This window comes from Pan paniscus, chromosome 13, assembly GCF_029289425.2.
Source record: "Pan paniscus chromosome 13, NHGRI_mPanPan1-v2.0_pri, whole genome shotgun sequence".
In the NCBI taxonomy this organism is placed as follows: domain Eukaryota; kingdom Metazoa; phylum Chordata; class Mammalia; order Primates; family Hominidae; genus Pan; species Pan paniscus.
In genome coordinates, this window is record NC_073262.2 from 40557557 (window position 1) to 40582091 (window position 24535).

At 38.0% G+C, this 24535-nt stretch overlaps 1 protein-coding gene across 3 annotated transcripts in view; it reads right to left on the reverse strand.

Moving 5' to 3' along the window:
• MGAT5 (alpha-1,6-mannosylglycoprotein 6-beta-N-acetylglucosaminyltransferase) overlaps positions 1-24535 on the reverse strand; it is a 330207-nt gene that overhangs the window by 93790 nt on the left and 211882 nt on the right. For all 3 annotated transcript variants that reach the window (XM_034954099.3, XM_034954098.3, XM_063595173.1), the window contains 4 exons: positions 22440-22601; positions 19136-19305; positions 15827-15961; positions 10955-11088 (listed from right to left, as the gene is read on the reverse strand). In XM_034954099.3, coding sequence (XP_034809990.1) covers positions 10955-11088; positions 15827-15961; positions 19136-19305; positions 22440-22601 — 601 coding nt within the window. The remainder of the gene's footprint in view (positions 1-10954; positions 11089-15826; positions 15962-19135; positions 19306-22439; positions 22602-24535) is intronic.

Sequence of the window (24535 nt, forward strand, 5' to 3'; positions counted from 1 at the left end):
CTGGGGAGTTGTGTTCAGTCTGGCCAATCTGTTATTTCATTTCTGCGTTTTTGAACAAGTGCCCAGAGGCAATGGCAATGGCTGCAGTTGGCTGGAAAGTAAATTACTGAATAAATTCTACTGCCAACAAGAGGCGATGGTTGCTTTTCTCCCCCCTTTTGAGGAGCTCAGGGCATAGGGAATTTTCAAGGATTAGTGGGGAGAGGAACAAAACCTGTGTGCATTCTCAGTGTTATTATGCAGCTTAAAATATTTCTAAAATTTTTTGTTAATTCTAAAAGTTTTGAACTCAAACCTGACACTATACTTCAGGATCAGGTGTTTTTAAATTTTATTTTCAGAAAATTTACATGGTGATTAAAGCACGATGCTTGAAATACTTGCTTCTGAAATGTACTTATTTAGTCCCTAGGTAGGCACTTAAAAAATAATCCAGCAAGTGAAACAATGGGTTTTATTTCATGTTATAATATACTAATGTATAGTAAAAAATAAAATGATTAAGCCCCCCAAATGAAAAAATACATATATGTAACATATTTTTGTGTGAAAGATTCTCCTAGCTTCTAGCTTGACTGGTGAGAGGGAGAAGCAAATATCCGAAAAACTTGTGAGGAATGGTGGGCTTTTGCTGCTATGACTATAATTTGGTACTCAATTAACTCTGACACTATGAATTTCACATCTAAGCTCTCTTCTACGTTTTCATCCAAATACTTTAACTCCTGTCTCACCTTGTGAAATGTTAACTTAGGGATCAACAACCTGCAAGTGTGGTTTCAAGGACCTCAGGTGAGACTTAAGATTTACAAACAGTATCACCACATTTAATGAGCCAAGGCCTGAGCACTGGTCTGACCTCTACATGCCTTCGCCTCCCAGGTGACTCTAAACTTGCCACAGGACACTAAACCTTGACCACATAAGGGTTTGCTCAGCCGTGACTCGCCCCAGCAGGTGATTCTGAAGTAACTACCGGCCCAGTGTGGCTTGCTTCCAAGGATCTGAACACCAGCTGGAGCCCGCCCGGTAACATCTGCCGAGAGCGCCCTGGTCTTATCACAAGTGTTCTTAATGGTGCTTATAATAAATCAAAAGCCACAAGTCCAGGAGGATGTTATCTGAAATGTTCATTTCATTGAGTTCAAATTTCAGGCCAACCTTTCTTTTTTGCTCTGCCTTAGGAAGGGAACAGAGACTTTCATTGTGTTGGGAGGGTTTCAAAGAGAAGGTATTTACATTTTAAGGTAAATCAAACAAATCTCATCATAAACGGGATGCAGGAAATCCTGTACTTTTAGTAATCCCTCCATCCCAGAGGATAAACAAATGTGATTTTTAAAAAGGATGGCTGATATTTTGAGTTCTGACTACATGCCAAGTTCTGTGCTAAGCGCATTATAGTGACTCTTCCATTTTAACCTCATAACCATGTAACATGTTTGTACAGATGAGAAAACAAAGATTTGGTTTAACTACCCAAGTCTACATGCTAGGAAATGGCAACACTGGGATTCAGAGCCAGATTGGCTGCTTTCAGGGCATCAGCTCCTTAAGTCACTCTAATACACAGCCTCATAGTCCAAATAATTTTCTGGACCCTGTGAACAGCAGTGGTAAACCATGCTTCAGAGGAAAATAATGTTCTAAGGTAGAGCAAAATACACAAAGATGATCTAGAATACATATGCAATGTCACCTCAGTTTCTTGAGTATCTTGTGCCATATGTATGTGGGACCACACAGATTTTTTCACATGCTAAAAAACTGCAGGAGATTTGCCAAACATTAGCGATGATTTTAAGACAATTTAGAACAAAATGTCTCTTATTAAGAGAAACACTATTTTAAGCACTTTGGAAGCACCTATTTACAAATGATTACAAATCAGCTTGATGTGGTCCCTGAGCAGAGTATGATGATAACTACTTCTAAGAAATACTATTAGCTTAGCTTGAATAATTCATTCAATGACAAATGTTTTGGAGCATTTCTACAAACCAGCTTATATGATAAGTATTGACAAACTACAATATAAAGATGAGTTTCTGCCCTCAAGGAGCTTACCAGCTACTTGATAAATGAAGCATACACTATATCTACCAAGCAGTCATAATATCATCTTTTAAACTATAATTCAAAATGCATACTAAGTCGAGTTGACCTTTCTTTCAACTGCATAAATCTCTGAGGTCTGTTTTTTCTACCAGTAAGTCCCAAACATCTCTAAGAATGTAATGTATCTTCACATCTCCTGATCACCAAGAGAAGAAACCCCAGCGCCAGCCTGGGCCCATTCCTTAGCCCTCACAGTCGGTGTAGTCCCAGGGATATTAGTTTCTCAAAAATCCATCAACTCATCCTTTCCTTTTTGTATTTGTTAGTCCAGGCCTTCTCACTTTTTGCTAAGACTTCTGCAATGAACACGCTTTTCCTTTTCCTAAATACAAATGGATTTATTGGTTTTCCTCATTATAACAGAAATATATCCTCAGATTAAAACTTTTTTCAGATAATAAAGATATGAGAAAAAATAAGTTACATTTTCATCACCTAGAAATAACCACTATTACTGGACTTTTTTCTAAGCTTGTGGATCATTTTTCCCCTCAAAATATTGAATTATAGTTAATGATGTGAAGCTGAAGCATCAGAGAGTTCTTTTATGCATCCAAAAAAAAAAAAAAAAAGGTGGAGTGATGGATAGAGAGAGGACTGGGGCATAGAGATTGACACAGTAAATGGTTAATTGTAGAATCTAGATTTGTGGGTTTCTAGTAACATTTCTTCTATTTTTTTATATGACTGAAAACATCATTTAAAATACTGAAGAAGAATGCTGATTGTCATCATATTCATGCCATTTTTGCTGATCCTGATAAAACCGACGGTAGAAAAAAATTCATTGAAAAATAGTTATGTCACACAAGAAATCTGGATTAAAAAACTATACATAGTAATGTTATGCTTCAAATTTTACAAAAACTGATTTTTTTTTTTTTTTCCAAATGGTGGTGATACTAGTTTCTTCAAGAGAGAAGGCTGGGATGCAGGCTAGGGAAACTGTAATATAAGTTCAGCTGAGAAGATGAGCGCCTAAATTGTTGACAAAAGGCACTTCAGGGTAAAATTTTCAAGTGTCAAAAAGCAATTTAAGAGGGAATGGACTCCTTAGAAGAGTAACACTCCTGAAAGCTGAGACTCAGACTGAAGGAACCACGAGGCTGATCCTAATCCTCAGTGGTCTGCACAGAACTTAAAGGCAAGAGCCCTCCTGATTCAAGTTAAAGGCCAAAATGGCAGTTTCAATCACAAATAACTCCTTTGGTTATCATGTCCTAAAAATAAAATTGTACATGGAAGTTAACTGATCCTTTGCTACAGCCAACAGGCTTATTATCTCATGAATGGGAATTGACTTGGTTCTAAAATTCCTGTTTTGCCAGGCAAAATTTTTGATCTGCAAGCCATCATTCAATTTGATCATGCAAATAAAAATGGCTGTGAGCCCCAAATCCTGGGAGAAATTCAGGGTTGGAATATCAATGATACTGACAATCATTATGGTCTGAATGCCACTTGAAAGCCCAAAAATGTGAGTAAGTTCCCTGGGAAGACACAAGAAAGTAAGATGAGGCCACTGGCCTAAAGAAGTTTCTACAATCTTAAATTTGTACAACAGTCTCCTTCCCTACATTGTTGCATGGATTAAAAACATAATAGGCAATATTGTTCATTCTAGTTTAATTCTATCAATAAAAGACTTTCTGAATGCCTACTATGTGCCAGCCACTCTTCAGGAAGTTAGAGTTCCAGCAATAAACAAAGCAGCTACAATTCCTGCCATTATATGTCTCAGATTCCAGGGAAGGAAAAAGAAAATAAAAATAAGTGAAACATAAATACTGGGTAGCAATAAAGTCATGGAGGAAAATAAAGCAGGGAAGGGGAGTAGGAAGTTGGGGAAGGAAGGAGTTGCATTTTAAAAGAGGAGGTCACAGTCAGTCTCACTGAAATGATATTTGAATTAAAAACCTGAAGGAGGAGATGGGGAAGTCTAAAAGAAGAATGTTCCAGGAGATGGGACAACCAATGCAAAGGTCCTGAGGGGGAGTGTGCCTATTCTACTCAAGAAACAGCAAGGAAGTAGAGAGAAATGAGCAAAAAGCCGCGTAGTAAGCGACAGGGTCTTGAGGACCCTGGGAAAACTTGCCTCTAGTTGCCACAACTAGGATGTTCCCCACCTCTGCATTCAAATTTTCCCTACTCCATTCACCTGGGTCTGTAATTTTTAAAGTGGAAGTATGAGAAAGTCTTATTTTTGCGTACCTCCTGACTCTACCGAAAGTAAGCTTCTGGAGAACAGAGACTTAGACATCCCACAGATGGTCAGGAAACACACACTGTTCAGTGGATAAAATCGACAACCTAATAAAGATTCCAATCTAACTCCTAAACTGACGCTCATAAGGAACAAGAAAATACTTAGGCTTAGTCAGCTCTGTAGCCTTTACTAAGGAGCGCCTTACAAGGATTTGGGAAAGAGGAGGAGGGGGTAAAAAGAAAAAAAAAAAAATCAAAGAAGTGGAAGGTGAAATGGGAAAGTTCTAAACACCTCCAGAATCCCCCATCTGCTCTTCTCTCCACTTTGTTATAGCTCCCTGTCTTTTCTGCTCCAAATTTCCACAAGTACCAAGAAATGCTGAATATTCTCTAGTCTTGACTATACAGAATGTGAGCACCCAGAAGGCAAATTCTTGTGTGTCTTCACATTGTGAATGATAGCCAAAATGTTGCAGGTACTTAACACATACACGCATAAATAAAATAAAATAAAATAAATAAAACTATACGAACATAGTTTGCTCAGGCAATGTAGTAAATGCTCTATGGTAATGATATGAAAAGTGAGGCTGTTAAGCAGAACTGATTTCAAAGGTTATTGAAATTTTTGTAGGATATAAAAATAAGGTCTGAGATCTGAAACCAGGGATGGGCTATCTTGTAATGCCTGCTATTGCTACTTTCAGCCATCGACTCTAGGGAAAGAGAGGAAAAAACTCAATTAGATAAAGATGATTTACCACTGCCATGTTTTTATACAAGCCAGACGAAGTTGTAAATGTGGGTGTGCTGCAGATAATTAGAGCTATCCAAATACCGGAAAATTTACAGTGCAAGTCATCAATTTTAGAGCTTTCTCTTCTAAATGGTAAAGGCAAATGCCTTCGCTCTTATTTTTCTGTGCGGGCAGATTTCTTGCATTTATTTACTGAGATATAATGCACCTTGTTTGAGACTGTCAAAAATAAAAGATTGCCTTCAGAAATTTAAAACAAGCCGTATGCATAGTTAAATAATACGTAAATATAAGCCAAGCCAGGTACCTGGCAACCATAAAAAAAGCATCAGTTAAGTCTCAACAAGAAATAACAAAAGCATCCCCAAATAACTATGACTTAGGAACTAGCCACTTGAGTGTAGAAGAGTCTTGGACACAATGGTTTTCAAATCTGAGTAGAGTCTTGAAGGAAAAAAAAAGATGATATATTAAGTGGAAAAAAGGAAAACACAAAATTTTAGTACGTATGTGACAAGTATGTAAAACTACACTTGTGAAAAAGATAAAAGTTACATCAGGGTTAGGGGAGCCTTTTTCAGTGGGAGGAAGTCTTTCCCTGTTTTTGTAATTGGGTTACATTTCTTTATAAATTTGATTGGAAAATTGGAGGAAGTCACTTACATAGAGTTTTAAAGAAAAAATTAAATTTTGCTTCTCAGGGACCAGCAGGCTGTTTGGTGAGACTGGGGCCAGGACCTGGGGAGGAATATGGTCGGGAGTTGAGGCCAGAGAGCCTAAGGTCTTGAATACTTTGCTGTGGAGTTTGAAAATGATCCCATGGACAAAAGGAAGGCACTGCAGTCTCTGAGGAGAAATAGCCTGATCCAAGCTGAGCTTTCAAGAGCTGGTTTTTGTGGTTGGAAAGCCTTAGTGCCTAGTTCAGAGGTCATTTTAGCATGCGGACAGGAGGAGTGAGCAGGAATGGGGGCCTAGAAGGAGGAACAACCAGACTTACCAGATTCCTGGGGAAAACCCAACACTTAATAGATCTAATCAAATGGCCTTAGTATTGTCTGGCCACCAGTCCCTCCAGAAGCTGCTTAGGAAGGTGTCAGGAATAGTTTATGTGGACACCACCTAAAATGCCTAACTGCAAAGAGAACACATGACGACGATGGTGCCAGTGAACCTCTGAGACTGGGGGCAAAATAATACAGAAATGCAAGGTTTTTCAACTTGCAGAAACCCCACCAACTTAGGAAACGAGTTAGAGGAGAAACAGAAGGAGCCTTGAAGTGAGACGTGTACCATGAATATTTAAGAACGCAAACACATTCCGGTCCAGCGTATTTCATTTCACTCTTCCTCAAGATGCATCCCAATGGTGTATTTTTCTTTATCTTCCCACTGGGTTCGTTTGGACTGGCCTTCCCCACGCTCTCTGTCTGCACATGAACCACAATACTGCTACATCTTACTATAAGGCAGCTAGTCCTGAAGACTTGGTTCCTCAAGTATAGCACTCTATTTCTGCAGTCTCCAAACTTTTCATTGTGCATTCCATCAGTAGAACACAATCTAAGCACACAGGAACCTGAGTACATCCTCAGTATATGTGCATATTTATACAGAAATTATATAATGATTACTATCCAGCTCATATATTAAGCACTAGTATTTGTTTCACTTTTGAAAAATTAACAAGAAATAAATATAAGTTTTGATATTCAAAGGAACGGTATTTCTCTTCAGACCGCTAAAATAGCCACACTGACCCAAAAGGTAAAGGAATGGAGGGCTCTATGGGAAGGACCTAGCTGGACTGGACTCCAGGCCTTTGTCACATGGGAAGAAAGGGACCCTCTTGCAAGCATGCATCCAAGTTCACTGTGGGCAGGCGCTGGAAAACAGAGTGTAGGAGCTATTTTTTGTTGTTGTTGTTGCAAATTTTCCAGCTCAGACACATCTCAATAGGATAAAGGTATCAAACTGCTTTATTTCTCTATTCATTTCCATATTTCCTCCATTCAAGTCAGCCTCGTCCATGAGAAAGTTTTCCATCAACCTGTTACTTGATGGATTTAGCGACCACTGATGATGACTGTTTTGCTCTACTGTCTCATCAGGAGTTTTATAACGCTCATTTTCTAATTCATTCCTTTTGCATTTATTAGTTGTGATTTCTCCATAATTAATGACTTTCTCTCATCAACTATTTGATTATCTTCAAATACAATTTGTGCTAGAAAGGCATGATCAAAGCTGAATTCTTTCACTTTACTTTTTACAGTAATGAGGTAGTATCCTAGCAATTTGCAAAGGTGACCCACTACACTTTGTGGAGTTTTCTTGGTTGGTGTATCATTCCGGAATCTAGAATCTTTAGGTACTGTCCTCTTTTTGTATACTAAACATCGTGGTTCCTACAACATACCCATAACAGTTTCAAGTAACAATATAAATATTTCCCACTACAACTGTATAGTCAAAAGATTGTCTTTTAAAGCCACTTAAGTAATAATCTTCTCTGTATGAGAGGTTAACACCAACCTCACGCGTACAGCTAGGTTTGTCTCTATCTGTTTTCAATTTTTAGTGAATGCTTTTCTTTTTTATTTGAATTTTTATTGTGGTAAAAAACAAATAACACTAAATTTACCATCTTAACCTTTTTTAAGTGTTCAGTAGTGTTAAGTATATTCACACTGTTATGCAAGAGATCTTCAGAACTTTTTCATCTTGTAATACTGAAACCCCATAGCCATTAAACACTAATTCCTCCTCCCAACTTGGTAACCACCTTTCTGCTTTCTGCTTCTATGATTTTGACTACCTTAGATACTTTACAAGTGGAATCATATGGTATTCATCCTTTTGTGACTAGCTTATTTCGCTTAGCATAATATGCTTGAGGTTCATCCATGTTGTAGCATATGACAGGATTTCCTTCCTTTTTAAGGCTAAATAATATTCCATATGTATGTATACTACATTTTCTTTATCCACTTGTGTGGATGGACATTTGGGTTGCTTCTATCTCATGGCTATTAGGAATACTACTGCAGTGAACATGAATGTGCAAACACTTTTTCGAGATCCTACTTTGAATTCCTTAGAGTATTTCTCTTTTTAAATTAGGTAAAACATTTACATGGTCCTAAAGTCAAAATAGGGAACATTAAGAGACATCACCCTTCTAGCCCCATCCCTGGATACCTTTATCCAATGGGAATCACTTTATCCAATGGCAATCATTTTTATTAGTTTATTTATCCTTTCATTGTTTCTTTTGGAAACATAAGTTCATTCATATATACTAACATGACCACACACACTCTTCCTTTGTATCTGACATATATAAAAGGGAGTAGCTCTACATTGTCCTGCACGTTGGCTCTTATCACTTAAAATATCCTAGACATGCCCCTCCTAGAATGAAAGCCTTCCTCATTTCTTTTTATAGCTATGTAGTACTTCACTCTATTAATGGACCATATTATTCACTCAGTCTCCTATGATGATTACTTGGGTTGTTTCTTGTTGCTTCCTATTACAACTAGTGCTGCACTAAATGCCCTTGAGCACATGCCACATCTTGATTTTGCTCATTATCTTTGGGATAGATTCATATATATGAGGTGCTTAGTTGAAGAAAGAAAATGCAGAGGCGGTTTTGCTAGATCCTGACAAACGCCATCCCCACTGGGGTAGTACCATGCTGCATTCTAACCACTAGGGTTGAAGAGGGCTGGTTTTGCTCACTGCACCATCAGAATAGCTATGCTGTTTAACTTTTGCATTTCTGCCAATCTGTACATGGGACGTGGTATCTTGGTGCAGTTTAAAAATGCATTTCTCTTACTGTGAGTGAGGTTAACATCTTTCCATATGTTCAGAGCAGTAAATTTCTCTTTCCTCTAAACTGTTAATAGCCTTTTCCCATTTTTCTGTTGGAACATGGAACTTTTTCTTCTCAATTTTTATATGTATGTATGTATATATAAGGGTCTATGTTAGTAATTTAGCTCTCTGTGACATGATTTGCTTATGATGTTACTGGTTGTTGTTTTGCCATACAGGTTCTTCTTTTTTTAAAATATAGTCAAGCATATCAATTTTCCCTGATTTCTGCTGAATTCTGAGTCATGGTTAGGAAACTTATTCCCTTCCCAGATTAATAGAAATTAATCCATGTTTTTGTCTTCAGTTACATTTTAAGCAGTGAATTTCTTTCAATTTAATCAACCAATACTGCTGAAATTCTCCATCCATGGAGAACAAAATAGGTTTGCAGGACTCTGAATTCCAATATTCTAAAATAGAACTTTATGTTTTCTAGGAAAAAAGAAACCTCTCTTCTCTACTCCCTGGAAACTCCATCTCTTGTAGGGCACACGCCTGCCATATCACCCAGCGGTTTTAGTCACTTTGAACACAGTTAATGTTTTATTTCACTTGGTTTAACACATAGGTCACTTCTTAGGCTATTCTGTGCCATCTCATCCCATCCCTCAAAGTTACACAGCAAAGTCAAACCAGAGGCAAACTCTGAGCATCCTCACCATACTGAAAGCCATCTGTTATCTAATGTGCCAAAAATCAATTTGCCCCATGAACTGTGCCCCAGGGACAGTGTGTAATAGCAGGATGATACAGCTCCATGAACAATAATGTTTATGAAGCATACAACACACCTTCACAAATCTGAGCTTAATAGAACACTTAAGGATGAGTTGATTTTTAAAATTACTCTCCATTCTTAATTCTCCCTTTTCATGCCTAACACCCAAAGATTAGTCCAATGCATGTGCTGTTTCATTTAGTGAGTGTGAGACAGGGGTCACCTTCAGGTAGCTGCGTACAAGGGGGAGGGGCAACCACATGGGAAGAAGATCAGGAAGGGGTCTTTTGGGTCCTGTTTCCACAAAGCAAACAGATTCATCCCAGAAGTTATAAAGTGGAAACCTCTGGATTAAAATTATCCTGATAATTTTAGAAAATAGGAATTCTCTCATCAACCAAATTATCTCATGTGGCCTTTCACTTCTGGAATAGGACTTCATCTCATTACTAAGGACTACTGACTTATAAAATAAATTCGTTTTTGGTACTAACACTATCAAATGTGGTTTTTTGAGTTCACAGTCCTCAGCTAATTAGAAATGAGGCCAGTGCCAAGTAAACAGAAAGCAGCAGGAAGAAATGGTAAAAGTGGGAAAATAACCCTATAGAAACAGAAAATGTCTAAGAGCCTAGCATCTGTGGTCAGTTAATTCATCATCATTTGGTGTGCTGTTCTTACTATATCGGCTCATGAAATAATCACTGCTGCTGAAAACAATGATACCAAGTCAGCAAGAGAAGATAAAATTTCATTCTGGGCCTAGGATTGAAAAAAATCAGTAAAATACAAAACTGAGTTTAAAACAGCTCCATTTTTAAAAAGCTATTTTTTTCTTTAAAAAGTTTGATGCTTAAATAATTAAGGTTTAATTATGTGGAAAATAGATCTGCATGAAAGACTTCACCTCTCATTAGTGACAAAGTGTACCCTAAATAGCATCCATGTGGCAATAAAATGTGTTTAGTGCCTGCCAATCTAAAGTAACTGCAAAGTCCTTTCCCAAATAGTTTCTAAAGATACTTTGTATTGAACATTTTTTCTCCAGAACATTTTCAAGGCTTTTCAAAAAATATTCATGTGGCCCTTCGATTTCAACTAAAAAACAAAAACAAAAAAACAAATTCAGTAATTCCCAAGGAAAAGGTTCAACAGCACACACTTCTACAGCTAATGGTCCTGAGAATCATAACCCAAAATAGATGGCGGCTAATTTTGCCATCTATCTTTGGTGGCATTCTGGAAAGCATACATGAAACAGGAATACTCACGGAACATGGTATAAAACTGCTGAGGGTTCAGATTCCATTTTCCCCAAGGGGTCTTGTGGCCTTTCGATTGGGCATAATTTGCATGATTAAATTCGGGTTCAGTACCAAATGAATCAAGGACTCGGAGCATGCACCTGAAAGTAAAAAGCAATGTGTTGAACACTACATACTTGCCCCCAAAGTTGAAAAGGTAAAAGCTCTAACCCTTCCTTCAAGACTACTAAAAATAGGTAAATCATTTTAAATAGAAGCAGGACCAGACAAGAATTGTGATGTTTTAGAATAGCTTGTGTACCGAACATCTACTTGTGTCACTTTAGAGTCTGAGACATCACACAGCAGATACGATTTGCTTCAGATCGGGTAACTAATTACAGAAGATCATTCAACTACCAGCAAAATAAAAAGTTCTATGAAAGCTTGAACTGGGGACTGCCATGTTCAATGCTGTACCCCCAGCACCTAGCCAGAGCTGAGCACACAGTAGGTGTCTAATCAACTGATGCCAAAGAAACAGAGCTACCATCTATAGAGGTCTCATTCTGCTTAAAGCATATGACACGTGTTATCTCTAGGAGCAATCATTCAACATTTTCATCAACTGGAGTATTTGACTTTACATTAAGCTTAGAATCTCATTCAATAGGCAATGGTATTCTTTTATATATCTGATAGTAATAGAACTTTATTTGCTTTCTCCTAGAACTTGAAGATACAAGTGAAAATGTTTTGTTTACTATTCCACCAAAGCCATAAAACAGGGCCAAATCTGGTCTACCGCCTATTTTTGTACGGTCTGTGAGCTTAGAATAATCTTTACATCCTTAAATGGTTTTTTAAAAATATTTTGTGACATGTACAAATTACATAAAATTCCAATTTCCATGTTCGAAAATAAAAATTGTACTTGAACGCGGCCACACCCTGTTGTTGACCTATTCTCTATGGCTGCTTTCATCCTGCAACAGCACAGCTAAGTAGCTGCAGCGACGCATATATGGCTCAAAAAGCTTACAATGTTTACTGGCTGGCTCTTTTCAGAAAGTTTTCTGACCACTGCTCTAGAGTGCACGAAGAGCAACCAATTGGAAGAAAGGAATCAATCCTAAAACAAAATTTATTGATTTTGGTAATATTTCATCACTGACTTTCAAAATATTTGATGTAAATTAAACTTGAGGATGGCCAATAAAAGCAGCTCTATTTTCTATTATGTATCAGTAATAACTTCTGAATAACTTTTAGAAGACTAAGAAGCATAAAAGTAAAGATTGAAACCCACATTTTAGAATCAGATGATGGCAATGACTTTTAAAAATCTGGCTCAGTTTTTTCCTACTATCAGAAAAGCATTCTTTCAACTTTTATTTTCACTTCAATGTATGATTCAGGGGGAAAAATCCAAACATGAGAATGGACTTTTTAGGAAGTATACTCATAAATTTTCATTTCTGTGTGCTAGTTTTGTCATTAGAGATCACTACCATTCGTCAAGGCCAGGAAGTGAAGAAAAGAAAGGCAGGCAGGCCACCACCACAAGTCAAATACAAGCTAACCACAGGAGGAATTTCCCTGTCTTAGATTCTTGTGTGGCTCTCACGGAATATGCTCTCATCATAGTGGCAGTTTTCACAGTATCATCAAAGATATGTCATTGGCCTCGTGGCCGATAGGTGGGCAGAAATAAAGCCCACAGTCCCGAAAAAAGAAAGCTAGGGACCCAAGGAACTGATCAGTGTTTGTTTTCGTTGCTCTTTGAATAGCTCAGAGCATCCCTTTCCACTTCTTAATAAAACATACCCATTTCTTAACTTATATTTTTCCGTTTAAAAAAAGATGTACAAGGAACTGGTTTGAGCCACTATATATTCTTCTGCAAAAGCTGGCAGTGTTAATGGTGGCAGCTCTGCAGGTCACTGCAAAAAGTGGGAGGAGAGGACAGGACCCACGCTGATTTGTGGGGCTGGGGAATGCTCCACTCCTACCAAAGAACCAGAGCTGGGATTCACCAGCACTACTTTGTGAGTCAAAGATTACAGCACTCTGTGCAGGCAAAGCAGGGAGAAATGGGCCACTGTGGTCATGTGGAGCCTTGGCTTGAAGGCTCAGCTTCTTTCATTTATTGGCAATTGACTCCAACAGTCTACAGCCGTCTTTGGTATCTGGTGGATTTGTTCCAGGACCCCTGCGGACACCAAAATCCAAGGATACTCAAGTCCCTTATATAAAGTGGTATAGTACTTTCACATAACCTATGCACATCCTCTCATATTTAAATCATCTCTAGATTACTTATAATGCCTAATATCATATTTGTATTTTTATTATTGTATTATTATCTTTTTCCTTCAGATATTTTTGGTCTGCGGTTGATCCGTTGATGTGGAACTCATGGATATAAAATGCTAACGATATACGCTTCTCTAGCTTTGGCTAGTGACATTTTTAACTTTGAAGTTTTATTATTGTTATCTTTGATTTGGGCAATTAAAACAAATCCTGATGAGTAAAGTTGTCTGCTAAGGGCCTAACTCCTGAAAGCCCGGACTTTGCACAGCGCCTAGATGTAAGCTATGCGGCATTGGGCTCTTCCTGAAAGAGGAATGGAATGATCGGATGTCTCTCAGAAATTTATAATTCGACATCCTTTTACTTGAGGCTTTGGCTTGGGAATTGCTTTTCTAGCTTATCTAGGTTTAATTTATAAAGCACAGACAGGACACTGGACTTGGTCTATGACATGGAAGGTTTGACATTACAGTTTTCCTTCTTCAATCACATCCTGCATCTGTGTGTTTTGCAACTATTTTTATAATGTGCTGCTAATATTTATGTCTTCCCTCTAATGTCTCTGTGTCTGGAGCATCATAGGCAGACTAATGACTTAAAAAGATGTTTGTTTTGATGCCCAAGGCAGCTCGCCTTCCTGTAACAGGGATCGCAGCAGCCATGCCAAATAACTCCTAGAAACTTCTCTTTGCTCTCAGCCACACTACTATGAAATGGATGTTCAGGAGCTCCTTGCATTCCCTAATTTCTAATCTGGTGTTTGACATAAAACATGGCATATCTTGGACTACTTGCAGTTTACTTTCTTGTATGTCCTTCAACAAAGGCCTTGTAGGAAGTAAAATGCGTATGAGCTTTGCAGTACCTAGCAGAATACTAGTTGTGTGTAGGCATTTAATATATGTTTAATTGAATTTCCTAGGTCCCTACGTAAATTGGACAAAATTTACAATTATTTTTCCAAGACCAACTGGCCTCAAGGGTTTGTTCCTAATTGAAAGATCAGATAACAGCAATACATTTAATGGAATACATTCCATTAAATTTCTGATTTTTAAAAGGGAAAATTTTAAATTTTCCCTGACAATTTCTAATTTTTAAAAGGGAAAGAAATCAGCTAGAAACTTCCAAGAGGATCTGAGTAGGCTTTTAATGGAATCTTTGCTTCATCATACCACAAAGACTGCAGAGCTAAAGCACTAACAGACCTCCTGCCAGGTAATATCACTAACATAGATGATTTATTAAAGAAAGGCAGATAAACATTACACTCATCCATAAAACCCCCTCTGAGATGGTGCCTTTTCATCCAACAAGAAATCAAAGACCAATCAATGGTGACCATTTTAATAACAAAATTATCCTTTTTTAATTCACCTAAACAGTACCACTGAGAATATTTTTCCATCCAAAGAACTCTTCTTAACAGCGAGGATATGTGAGTCAAGGGAAGCCTATACCATGTAGATTCCTTTGCACATTTATCAGATGTCTGCCGTTTACAAAATGGTAGAAAACAACAGCTCTACTTGGGTCAAGATTTCAAGAAACAAGCCAAAAACCAGAAAAACACCTCATGCAAAAGGTAGAGCACTATCTTGGCCCGCAGCAAGTTTTTAGTTTTGCTTTTTTTATATTTATGTGCCATTTACATTGTTAAATATATTTAAGTTTATTCACCTTTTAAAATTGATTTTTTAAAGGAAACTTTTAAAGACCATAAATAAAACCCAGTATTGACTGCCATAAATGCAAGATAACAACAAAAAAAAGCATATAACCTTTAGGAAGTATTTTACAATTCAGAATAGATACTTTTGCCTGCTGAATGCTGAGACTCACAGCTACTCTCACATTGTTAAAAATGCATGTGTTAAAAGTAGTGTCGGACACAGAGTAGCATCAAACTACACCTTTTCTCAAAAAGACTGAAAGAAAATTGAAAAATTAATAAATTTCGTTATATAATTCATTGTGATTTAGTGCCATGTTTGTATACCAGGTAAAAGCATTTCAAATACTAAATCGTGGTCCCAAACCCACACTCAGGCAAACACTGAGCTACTCTACTAAATAATAAAGACTGCACAGAGTACACATGTACCACAGACATACTAATCTTAATGGGCTTATCTTAAAAAGTGCAAGACCCTAGCATTCAGATAACGTATTCCCAGATTTCCCTTCCAGGAATGACAAGAATACTGATGAGGTAAAGGGTAAGAAAAGCGAATCATGATCTAAAACCCACGGAACACAAGAAATGACACTGTACATATTTTATCAAAATTGTTATTTGATTAAATAGATGACACTGGCATACGCATACTGAGAGGAAGGCTAAGTATTAATATTAGTCAAGGTAGAAAGGAGGTTGACACTTGTTTTCCAAGAAACCAATGAAAATAACGAATAGCCATAGAAAGTACAAAGTCACTGAGAATCTGAATTTCAATTACGAATGAGCAACACTCCATACAGCTGAAAAGATACTATTTGATAAGCTTTTTCTACCCACAACCATGCAACCTTTGTTAAGGAGGGGAAAAAAAACCTTAAGTCAGAACACCATGTAGCACTTACTGGTAATGAACCCAGGATGGTCCAAGAGTTTTCTTGAATTGAGCAAGTCCTACAATATCAATGTAAATGAGCTCAACAATTCTGTCTCCTACAGTTGGGCAGCCAGATCGGTTTCCTACAACCTTCTTCATGATTCTAGAGAAACGGCAAAAGAGAGGGGAGAAAAAAGAGAAAAATCATTTACTTAAAAGGTAATAAACTTGGCAAATTTAATGGGCAAATGCCACCCCAAAAATCCTTTTTAGAGATGACAGCATGGCCCTTTCAAATCTGCTACCTATATAAATTATTTCCATCCATTAAGGCCAACCCAGTACCCTGATTCTGACTCTTGCAAAAGCAAATGGTGGCATATAAACACAGTCTTTGAAATCAAGGAAGATATGGGTCTGACTCCATCACTACTATGTAGCAGCTGTGAGACCTTAAACAAGTTACCTAACCTCTCTCAATCTCTTTGCTCATCTTCCAGAAAACAAGGACTGGATACAAAGAACATTGGATACCAGTCTCTCAGGGGTTCTTCACAATGAGATATTGAAAAGAAAGTGCCTAATGAATACCAGATACTCAATAACTTAGTTTTCTCCCCCAGAGCCTGTTCTTACCGCTTAGCACCCTTACTAACCTTCCCCTCCCCTTTTTCTAAATGTCTTCAATTTCTAGCCTCTATAGTATTAACTTCTTTCTACCTGCCTCATACTGTTCCTTAACTTTTTCTCTTATGTCAAATTTTTCCTCCTCGCTTGACCATATTACAGAACTAGCACTATGGTTTATAGTTTTTTTTTAATCACCCTTTCCCCCACCCATGCATCCATCCACACAAAACCATACTTGCGCTCAGAGCGTGACGATGTACTTGATTGGTAGGCCAACTTCATGTGTAGGAACGAGTCAGTGCTAACCCTACTGCCATCCACTCACTAATCAGTCACCACTGTTGCTTATCTGCAACACCCCATGATAATCCTTCACCAAATTATGGATATCCTGCTTCAAAGGACAAGAGTCACAAACAGGACTCTGCTTGACAGCTCTGTACTACCACCACATCAGCCACCCTTCTTCCTCTCCCCTGTTTAAGAAAGAACTAGGTTCTGCAGAACCAGTTTCCTCCCAAGAGTCAGAAAACCCTTTCTGTTAAGGGCCAGACAGTGATTATCTTCATCTTTGCAGGCCATACATTTTCAGTCACAACTGGCCCATTCTCCCATTGTGGAATGAAGACAGCTATATATGATACGTAAACAATAGGCATGGTTGTGTTCCCATGAAACTGTATTTACAAAAAAAGACAGAGGGCTGATTTGGCCTGCTGAGCCATAGTTTGCTGATCTCTGGTCCACCCCATGTTCAGTGTTTCCCAAACTTGTCTGTATAATGAAATTACCTGGAGGCATCACAAAATACTTATGGCTGTGTCCTACCCCCAAGGGTTGTGATCTAATTAGCCTATAGCATGGTCTATGGGATTTTTAAAAGATCCCCCAAAGTTAAAAAATAAATACAAAGATCTCCAGGTGGTTCTAACGTACAGATATATTTAAAGACCACTGCTCTATACTGCTTCCACAATTATCTTCTTAAATAAAACACATCTAGCCCTGACCCCAGTGTGCATAAAGACTACTAGAATTAAGTCCTCACTTAACATCATCAATAGGTTCCTGAAAACTGGGACTTTAAACAAAACAACAGATAGCAGGCCCTCCAATAAAGTCATTTCCTTCAAATCACTGGTTATAATGTTGATGAAAAAAATTGGTTTCATTTTACATAATTTCATTTATAGTCCTAGTTTCCAAGAACCTATCAACGATGTTAAGTGAGGACATACTGAACAAATTTTCCCTTGACCATCAAATTCAGTCTCTGACTGATAAATCCCTAACATGCCTTTCCTGACCTCCCCAGGCAGTACTTGTCCCTGGTACTACCACGGCACTCCATTTATTTACCTACCCACTCATTCATTCACCTATTTATTCCTTCACTCATTCATTCTATAAAAAGTTATGTGAGTACTCATTACTTGCTAGGCACTATCTAGGTGCCCACTACACAGTGACAAACGATACTCAGTTTTCTGCAATCCCAGTGCTTACATTCTAGCATCCACGTACACCTCAATTAGCACCAATAGAACTGGAATTTGTGTAATTATTTTTAATATATTAGTTGTAATTATCAAAAGATTGGCAGCAAGATCCTTGACCACAAGCTGGCCATCTCTGTATGTCCGACACCAAAACTAGCCTACAGAAGACACCAGATGAGTGACTGCTAACTGTATAAATGCAGCCACTTTGTAGGTTGTGTATCCAATTTTTTTTTTTTTTTTTATTAAGACAGAGACTTGCTCTGTCACCCAGGCTGGAGTGCAGTGGCATGATCTCGGCTCACTGCAGCCTCTGCCTCTCGAGTAGATGGGACTACAGGCATGGGCCACCACACCCGGTTAATTCTTGTATTTTTAGTACAGACAGGGTCTCACCATGTTGGCCAGGTTGTTCTTGAACCCCTGGCCTCAAGTGATCTACCTACCTTGGCCTCCCAAAGTGCTGGGAGCCACCATATATTGTTTTAACATGTCTCTCATCTCAATGAGCTCTAGAATGTTCATTCAAGGTATTCCTTCTGGAAATATATGACATATAGCAACATGGCAACTTGACTGTTGGGTGGGAAGTCTCCATGGGCAGTAATCCTAAGTGACTGCAGGGGATGGAAGCGTCCCTGCTCAGCCAGCTATGCCAATATAGAAGGGATTACAGGAGGGCTGGAGCTAGAAGCAAATTTCAGTGAAATGAAAAACCCAAGTAGAGTTAACAGACTCAGCTGAAAGTTGGCTAATTGAAAAAGGATCAGCTCAGGGCTTTTCAGGAAATTTATTCTATCCAAATTGAATTACAAACAGGAACCTGCCCTGTTTCAAGATTTAGCAAGATTGATGTTGAGTAGGCAGTGGTATGAATTTCAGCAAGAGACAGGGAATTAGGAAAGTCAATAATGTTTTGTGCTACAGATGTTGGAAGCACCTGTAATAGCAAAGAATAAGCTCCTTAGTTTGAATTTTCTGGCATTCATTTATGAAGCCTCTGGAGCCTTCAGTGACAATGAAAACATATTATCCTTTTCACAGTGTATGTATTTAGCTCCTGAAAATAATCTTCTTATCTCCTGTTTAGTGAATTATCACTTTCATTTTCCTCGACAAAAAATTATACACTAATAGAGGTAATACTTTAAGAGTTTACAATTTCTGTTTTGTATTCTGATTTTAAAATTGAAAAGTAATCTCCTTACTCCTTGAGCTCAGCCAGTGAAGCTGAAATCCTAATGTCATGGCCCAGTAAGTACAGAGATGTAATTAAATCACTCCACTGAACTAATTCACCAAGAGGGCCACCACTGAAAGCTGTCTCTGCAATCTTAAATCCAGATTCCTTGGTCAGGAGTCCCAGGTGAACGAGGACCTGGAAAACAAAGAGGCATATACTGATTCACACTGAACCACATACAAAAGGCACAGTAATGCGCCAAGAAATGATTGACCAATCCCAAAGTCATGTTTACATCCTAACAAAATCAAAGGGTGGGGAATGCTGTTTTTCTAGAAGGTACAAAGGAAGGAAATCATTTTTCATTGTGGTTTTAGAGAAACAAAATCACTGCAGCCCTTGGTATGGCTATGAGTACAAGGTATGGACAGATAATTCCACCTTTTAAAAGCACAGTGTATTTGTAAAATCGGGATTAAAGGAAGGTAAGACAGGACAGTATTTTCTAACACTATTGGTCTTTTATCTACAGCTAAAATACTTCTAACCTCTTACCATGGAAAATTTCAAACACATGGAAAGGCAAACATGACAATATAGTCACAATTATTAATGCATATTTAATCTATACCCCCATTTTCTCCCAACCCCTCTAGATTATCTCAAAGCAAATTCTAGACATATCCTTTCATCTGTAAATATTTCGGTATGTATCCCTAAAAGGAACAAACCTTCACTTGAAAAATATAACTTGAACATCACTATTATCCCTAAAAAACCTAGTAATTCCTTAACATCATCTGATATCCAGTTAATATTCATACTTCTTCAACTGCCCTTTATTTTTTCTAAATGCACCTGTGTGATTCAAGAGTCAGAGAGCATACGTAATAATTGCCTCATATGTCTCTTAGCCTCATAGGAAACAATGTACAGGTGTCTCTGTCTTGGGATGTTAGCAGTCCTGGATGGTCACTAGCTAGATCCATTAATCCATTACGGACTGCAAAATGATGATATTTTACCATTCCTTCTTTGTTTATTAGCTGGAATAATACCTCTCTATAAAGAGAAACTACCCCTCATCAACCATTTGGTCACCCTGAGGTAACTCTAAGGTTTGTAAAGAAGGAGCCTGGTAAATACTTGATTCTTTCTCTTCATTTGCCAGTTTTTCAGAATAATAAACTTGTTCTTTAGCCTACTCTAATGATGATCTATGAGGATTTTTAATTTAAAAAATCATTATGACATCAAAGCATATTTGATATGCTTCAAAATATTGTGGATATTCCTCTCACTGACTATCCAATTGTCCCATCTAGGCCTGTGGTAGGCTATCCAAGCTGGCTCCTAAGTTCTTTTGACACAATCCTAGTCTTCTTTGACAGCTTCTCTGCACATGGGTAGACAGATGTGCCTGACAAGACTGTTGTAGGCTCAACAGGTACAACTTCTGTCTTGGACCTTAATAAGCCATTTTTCCAAGAACCTCTTATACCACTTAGTAGAAACAGCATTTAGAGACTAAAGTGTGGGGCTTAAGGGACTCAATTTTATTACTATTTATAGGCCTGATAGTGGCCCTAGCTAGGAAATTTGTTCTTCCTCAAAGATAGAACAAATCATGAGTTTAGACTGGTGCTTCCAATTCAAACTCAAGGTCATAGTGTTTTTACATAACATCACCAATCCTACCATCCATTAATTCTTCTCTTCCACACTGCAAATCCCACTTCTCAAAGACACTAACATAATTACTCATCTGCTTTACTCCAATGTTCACAATGGATTCAGAATGAGAATATCAATGCTACCACATATTACATGATTAATAAAAATGGTTTTAAGATGTTTTTACAGTTTTTATCCTTTGTGATATCCCATCAGAAGTGTACAGTTTACTGTGTTCTGAAGTCACTAAGAACAGTCTTTTTCTGTGTGCTTCCATCAAAACTGGATGGATATATAGTCAGTTCATTTGTTTTATATTCCTTTTAATTTTTAGTTTTTGGTAATAACATTTTGTTTAACACTTACATAAAATGATTCCAGCATCAAATCTACAAAGTCAGATATATTCAGAAGTCTAGTTTCTATGGTAGTTTCTGTTGCCTCCATGCTAATCCCAACTCCCCTTAATAATTGGACCATTTTTTCCTTATTGTAGTAAAATTTACCTAACATAAAATTTACTATTTTAATGTATACGGTTCAGTAGCATGACGCACATTCACATTATTGTGCAACCATCATCACCATCTCCTTTATTTTTAATTTTAGTTTATCAAAATAAGAAAAATATGTTTTCAAACTAAGAGCAAGAAGCAAATATATGTATCTGTATATATCTTTATGTATACATAGATATAAATTCCCTCTCTCTCTCAAAAATAATGTAAACTATTCTCTACTTTTCTTCACCTAACAATATATCCTCGAGGTTACTCCACAGGAATATACAGAAAAATTCTTTCTTTCTTTTTACAGCCCACCTGCACATCTGAACACATGCTCTTCCATACACAACCATTTGGTGACAGAATGTGTGGTCCTGTTGTCTCACAAATTCAAGAGATCTAGGCAAAACTGACCTAGCAAACTGTGACTTGGGATCCTGCAAATGTATCTTTATTTTCTTTTTCAAACATATCAAATTAGTTGGATTAGGAATAGCAAACTCATTTTTAAGTTTTTTAGATGTGGGAGCAAATTACTCACTTTGCTCAGTTCTGAAATCAGAACAGTTAATCTAAAGCCAGACCACCAAATCTATAGCTAACAGGGCATAAAGTCTTCTAAGCCCAGGGGTATTCGAGAGGTTTTCCATGCCTCTCCTCATAAACTAGAAAGAAACTGGCTCAAATTTAATCAAATTTCTCTCTCTCTCTCTCCTACGGGCATAAGCAGAAGCACCAACCAGACAGAGTAACAATGAAACTCACTGGCTATCCAAAAGCCAGGGATGAAAAACAACAAAAATACAAAATTTTCATGATGATATAATAGGAAGCTGTCGAAGGTTGGATTCAGGTAAGGAAATGGGGGAAAGTTTCCTGATACCCTGACAAAGACAGGTTCAAAGGAAAAGTCTTACAGGCAGATATTCTGCTTGGCTTCACCCAAGAAACTTGTGCCAGACCCTGCTAAGTGGGAGCATTGTAAGTGGGGAAAGGACAACCCAAAAACAGCTGTACAAGAGACTGAGCAGATTCACCCTAAGGGAATATCATTTGAGATATGACATTTCTCTTAGTCTTGTTTCCAAGCAAAATCAAATTTTAAAAGAAAACTGGCATCTAACTGCACTGAATTAATAAGAAACTCACTTTCTTCCGCTTTCTCTTTTCAAGGTTCTGCTTTTCTGCCAGGGACTTGATTGCTTGGATCCATGCGTCAGCCATTCGCCGGATCCGTAGTCTCATCCACCGGAATTCTTCATGCTTTTTCATCATACTGTAGAGAATATTAAAATCTGTACGAATTTCCGCCTAGCAACAGAAATTTAATAAAATGAATAGAAGATAAAAAGTCAGAAAGCATAATAGTTTTCATGATGTGACATCTGAAAACTTAAAAGGGTTAGTCAATTAAATTGAGAGCTTCAAAAGTAAGTCTTGTCTGCTGCAGCTTTGACTTTAAGGTCCCAGGATTGCAAACTGCTGATCTGCCCAAAGGGACATCATTAAAAAATTAGAAATTGAGAAAAGCAGCACAGGCATTACAAAGCCCTGAGCTATGTTAAAATGCAGTTTTTATAATGAGTATGGTTGATGTACCTTGAAATTCTCAGCACTCAAATTTACTGTTCCACTTGGATCTACCACAGGACAGCAGACTTCTAAGAAAACTGAAGTCAATTCTTAGCAGGCTGTTTGACAACGTGGAAGTTGCCAGAAAGCCTCTTTCTGTCCACAGAGTTAAATAGGGAAATAAATGCTCATCTTCTGGTTTTGTCCCAGTCCAAACAAAAATTCATTGTTTTCTAAGGAATTTAAAGAGCCAAGAATACTACTTTTCTGCCATGAGTGAGAACAATTTAAAATTCCAAACAGAATAACTTAAAAGCCAGGAAGAATATTTTTCCTAATGCTCTGGATAATATAGCTGGATACAACCAGTGATTGGAATAATAGAGAAACATAATAACCAGTATTTATTTCATAGAACATCTCAAACATGCTGAGTCCACCTTTTCAGTAATCACCATAGCTCATTCTGAACACTCATCTCTTTTCCTTCTTTATCCCCCTTTGAGATAGGGTCTCACACTCCCACCCAGACTGGAATGCAGTGGCATAATCACAGCTCACTGGAGCCTTGAACTTGGGCTCAAGCGATCCTCTTGTCACCTCAGCCTTCCAAGTAGCTGAAACTATAGGCACACGCCACCACGCTCAGCTAGTTTTTAAATTTTTTGTAGTGATGGGGTCTTGCTGTATTGCCCAGGCTGGTCTCAAATGGCTGGCCTCAAGCAATCCTCCTGCCTCAGCCTCCTAAAGTGCTGAAATTACAGGCATGAGCCGCCACATCCAGTTTCATTTCCCTTCTTGACTAAACAATATCCTACGACTCCTGTGGTTTACAGCATGGAACAGCAAACTACAGCCCTTGGGCTAAATCCTCACAGCTTGTTTTTGTGCATAAAATTTTACTGGAACTCAGCCATGCCCCTTCATTTACATATCATATACAGCTGCTCTCTGTGCTACAATGGCAGAACTGAGGAGCTGCAATGAGACCAATATGGCCTGCAAAGATGAAACTATTTACTATCTGGGTATTTTGTAGAAGTTTAGTGATCTATGGTCTAAAGAGTAAAGACTTAAGCTTTTAATGTGGCAACAAGTACTTTCACAGTCCCCTTCCTACCTTCCCAATTTCATCTTCAGCCTAGCTCATCCAGTCACCTATGGCCTTGGCCAACTGAACCATGCATGCATGCTCTCCTCCCTGAAACTGCCATGCTCTCATTTTCCCACACGAGAGATACCCTTTTCTCCTTGACCTTATATAAACTCAGTCATTTAAATTCGGCCCCAATGTCACCTTCACTATTCAATCTACCCTGAACCTTGCAGACTAAAATGACCTCTTCCTCATTAATTCCCACAGGCCTATATTACAGCATTTGTGACAGAGATGGTCATTATTTGCCATCACCCTTATTAGATCACTAAGGGCCTCCACAGCTGGTACCAGGTCTTACTCATATCAGTAGCCTATCATTCAGGAACCCTCAGAGAATTGCTCAGTAAACAAACCTATGCTAATGGTTGACTGATTTAGTCACTTAGACTTCCACAGAGACGAATACAGAAGTTTTTCAGTGTAACACTATTTCAGGTTATAGTTGGCATTTCTAGAAGATTCCACATGTATCACTTGGCATCTGACCTAAATGCACAAGTCTAGAAAGAGTTTT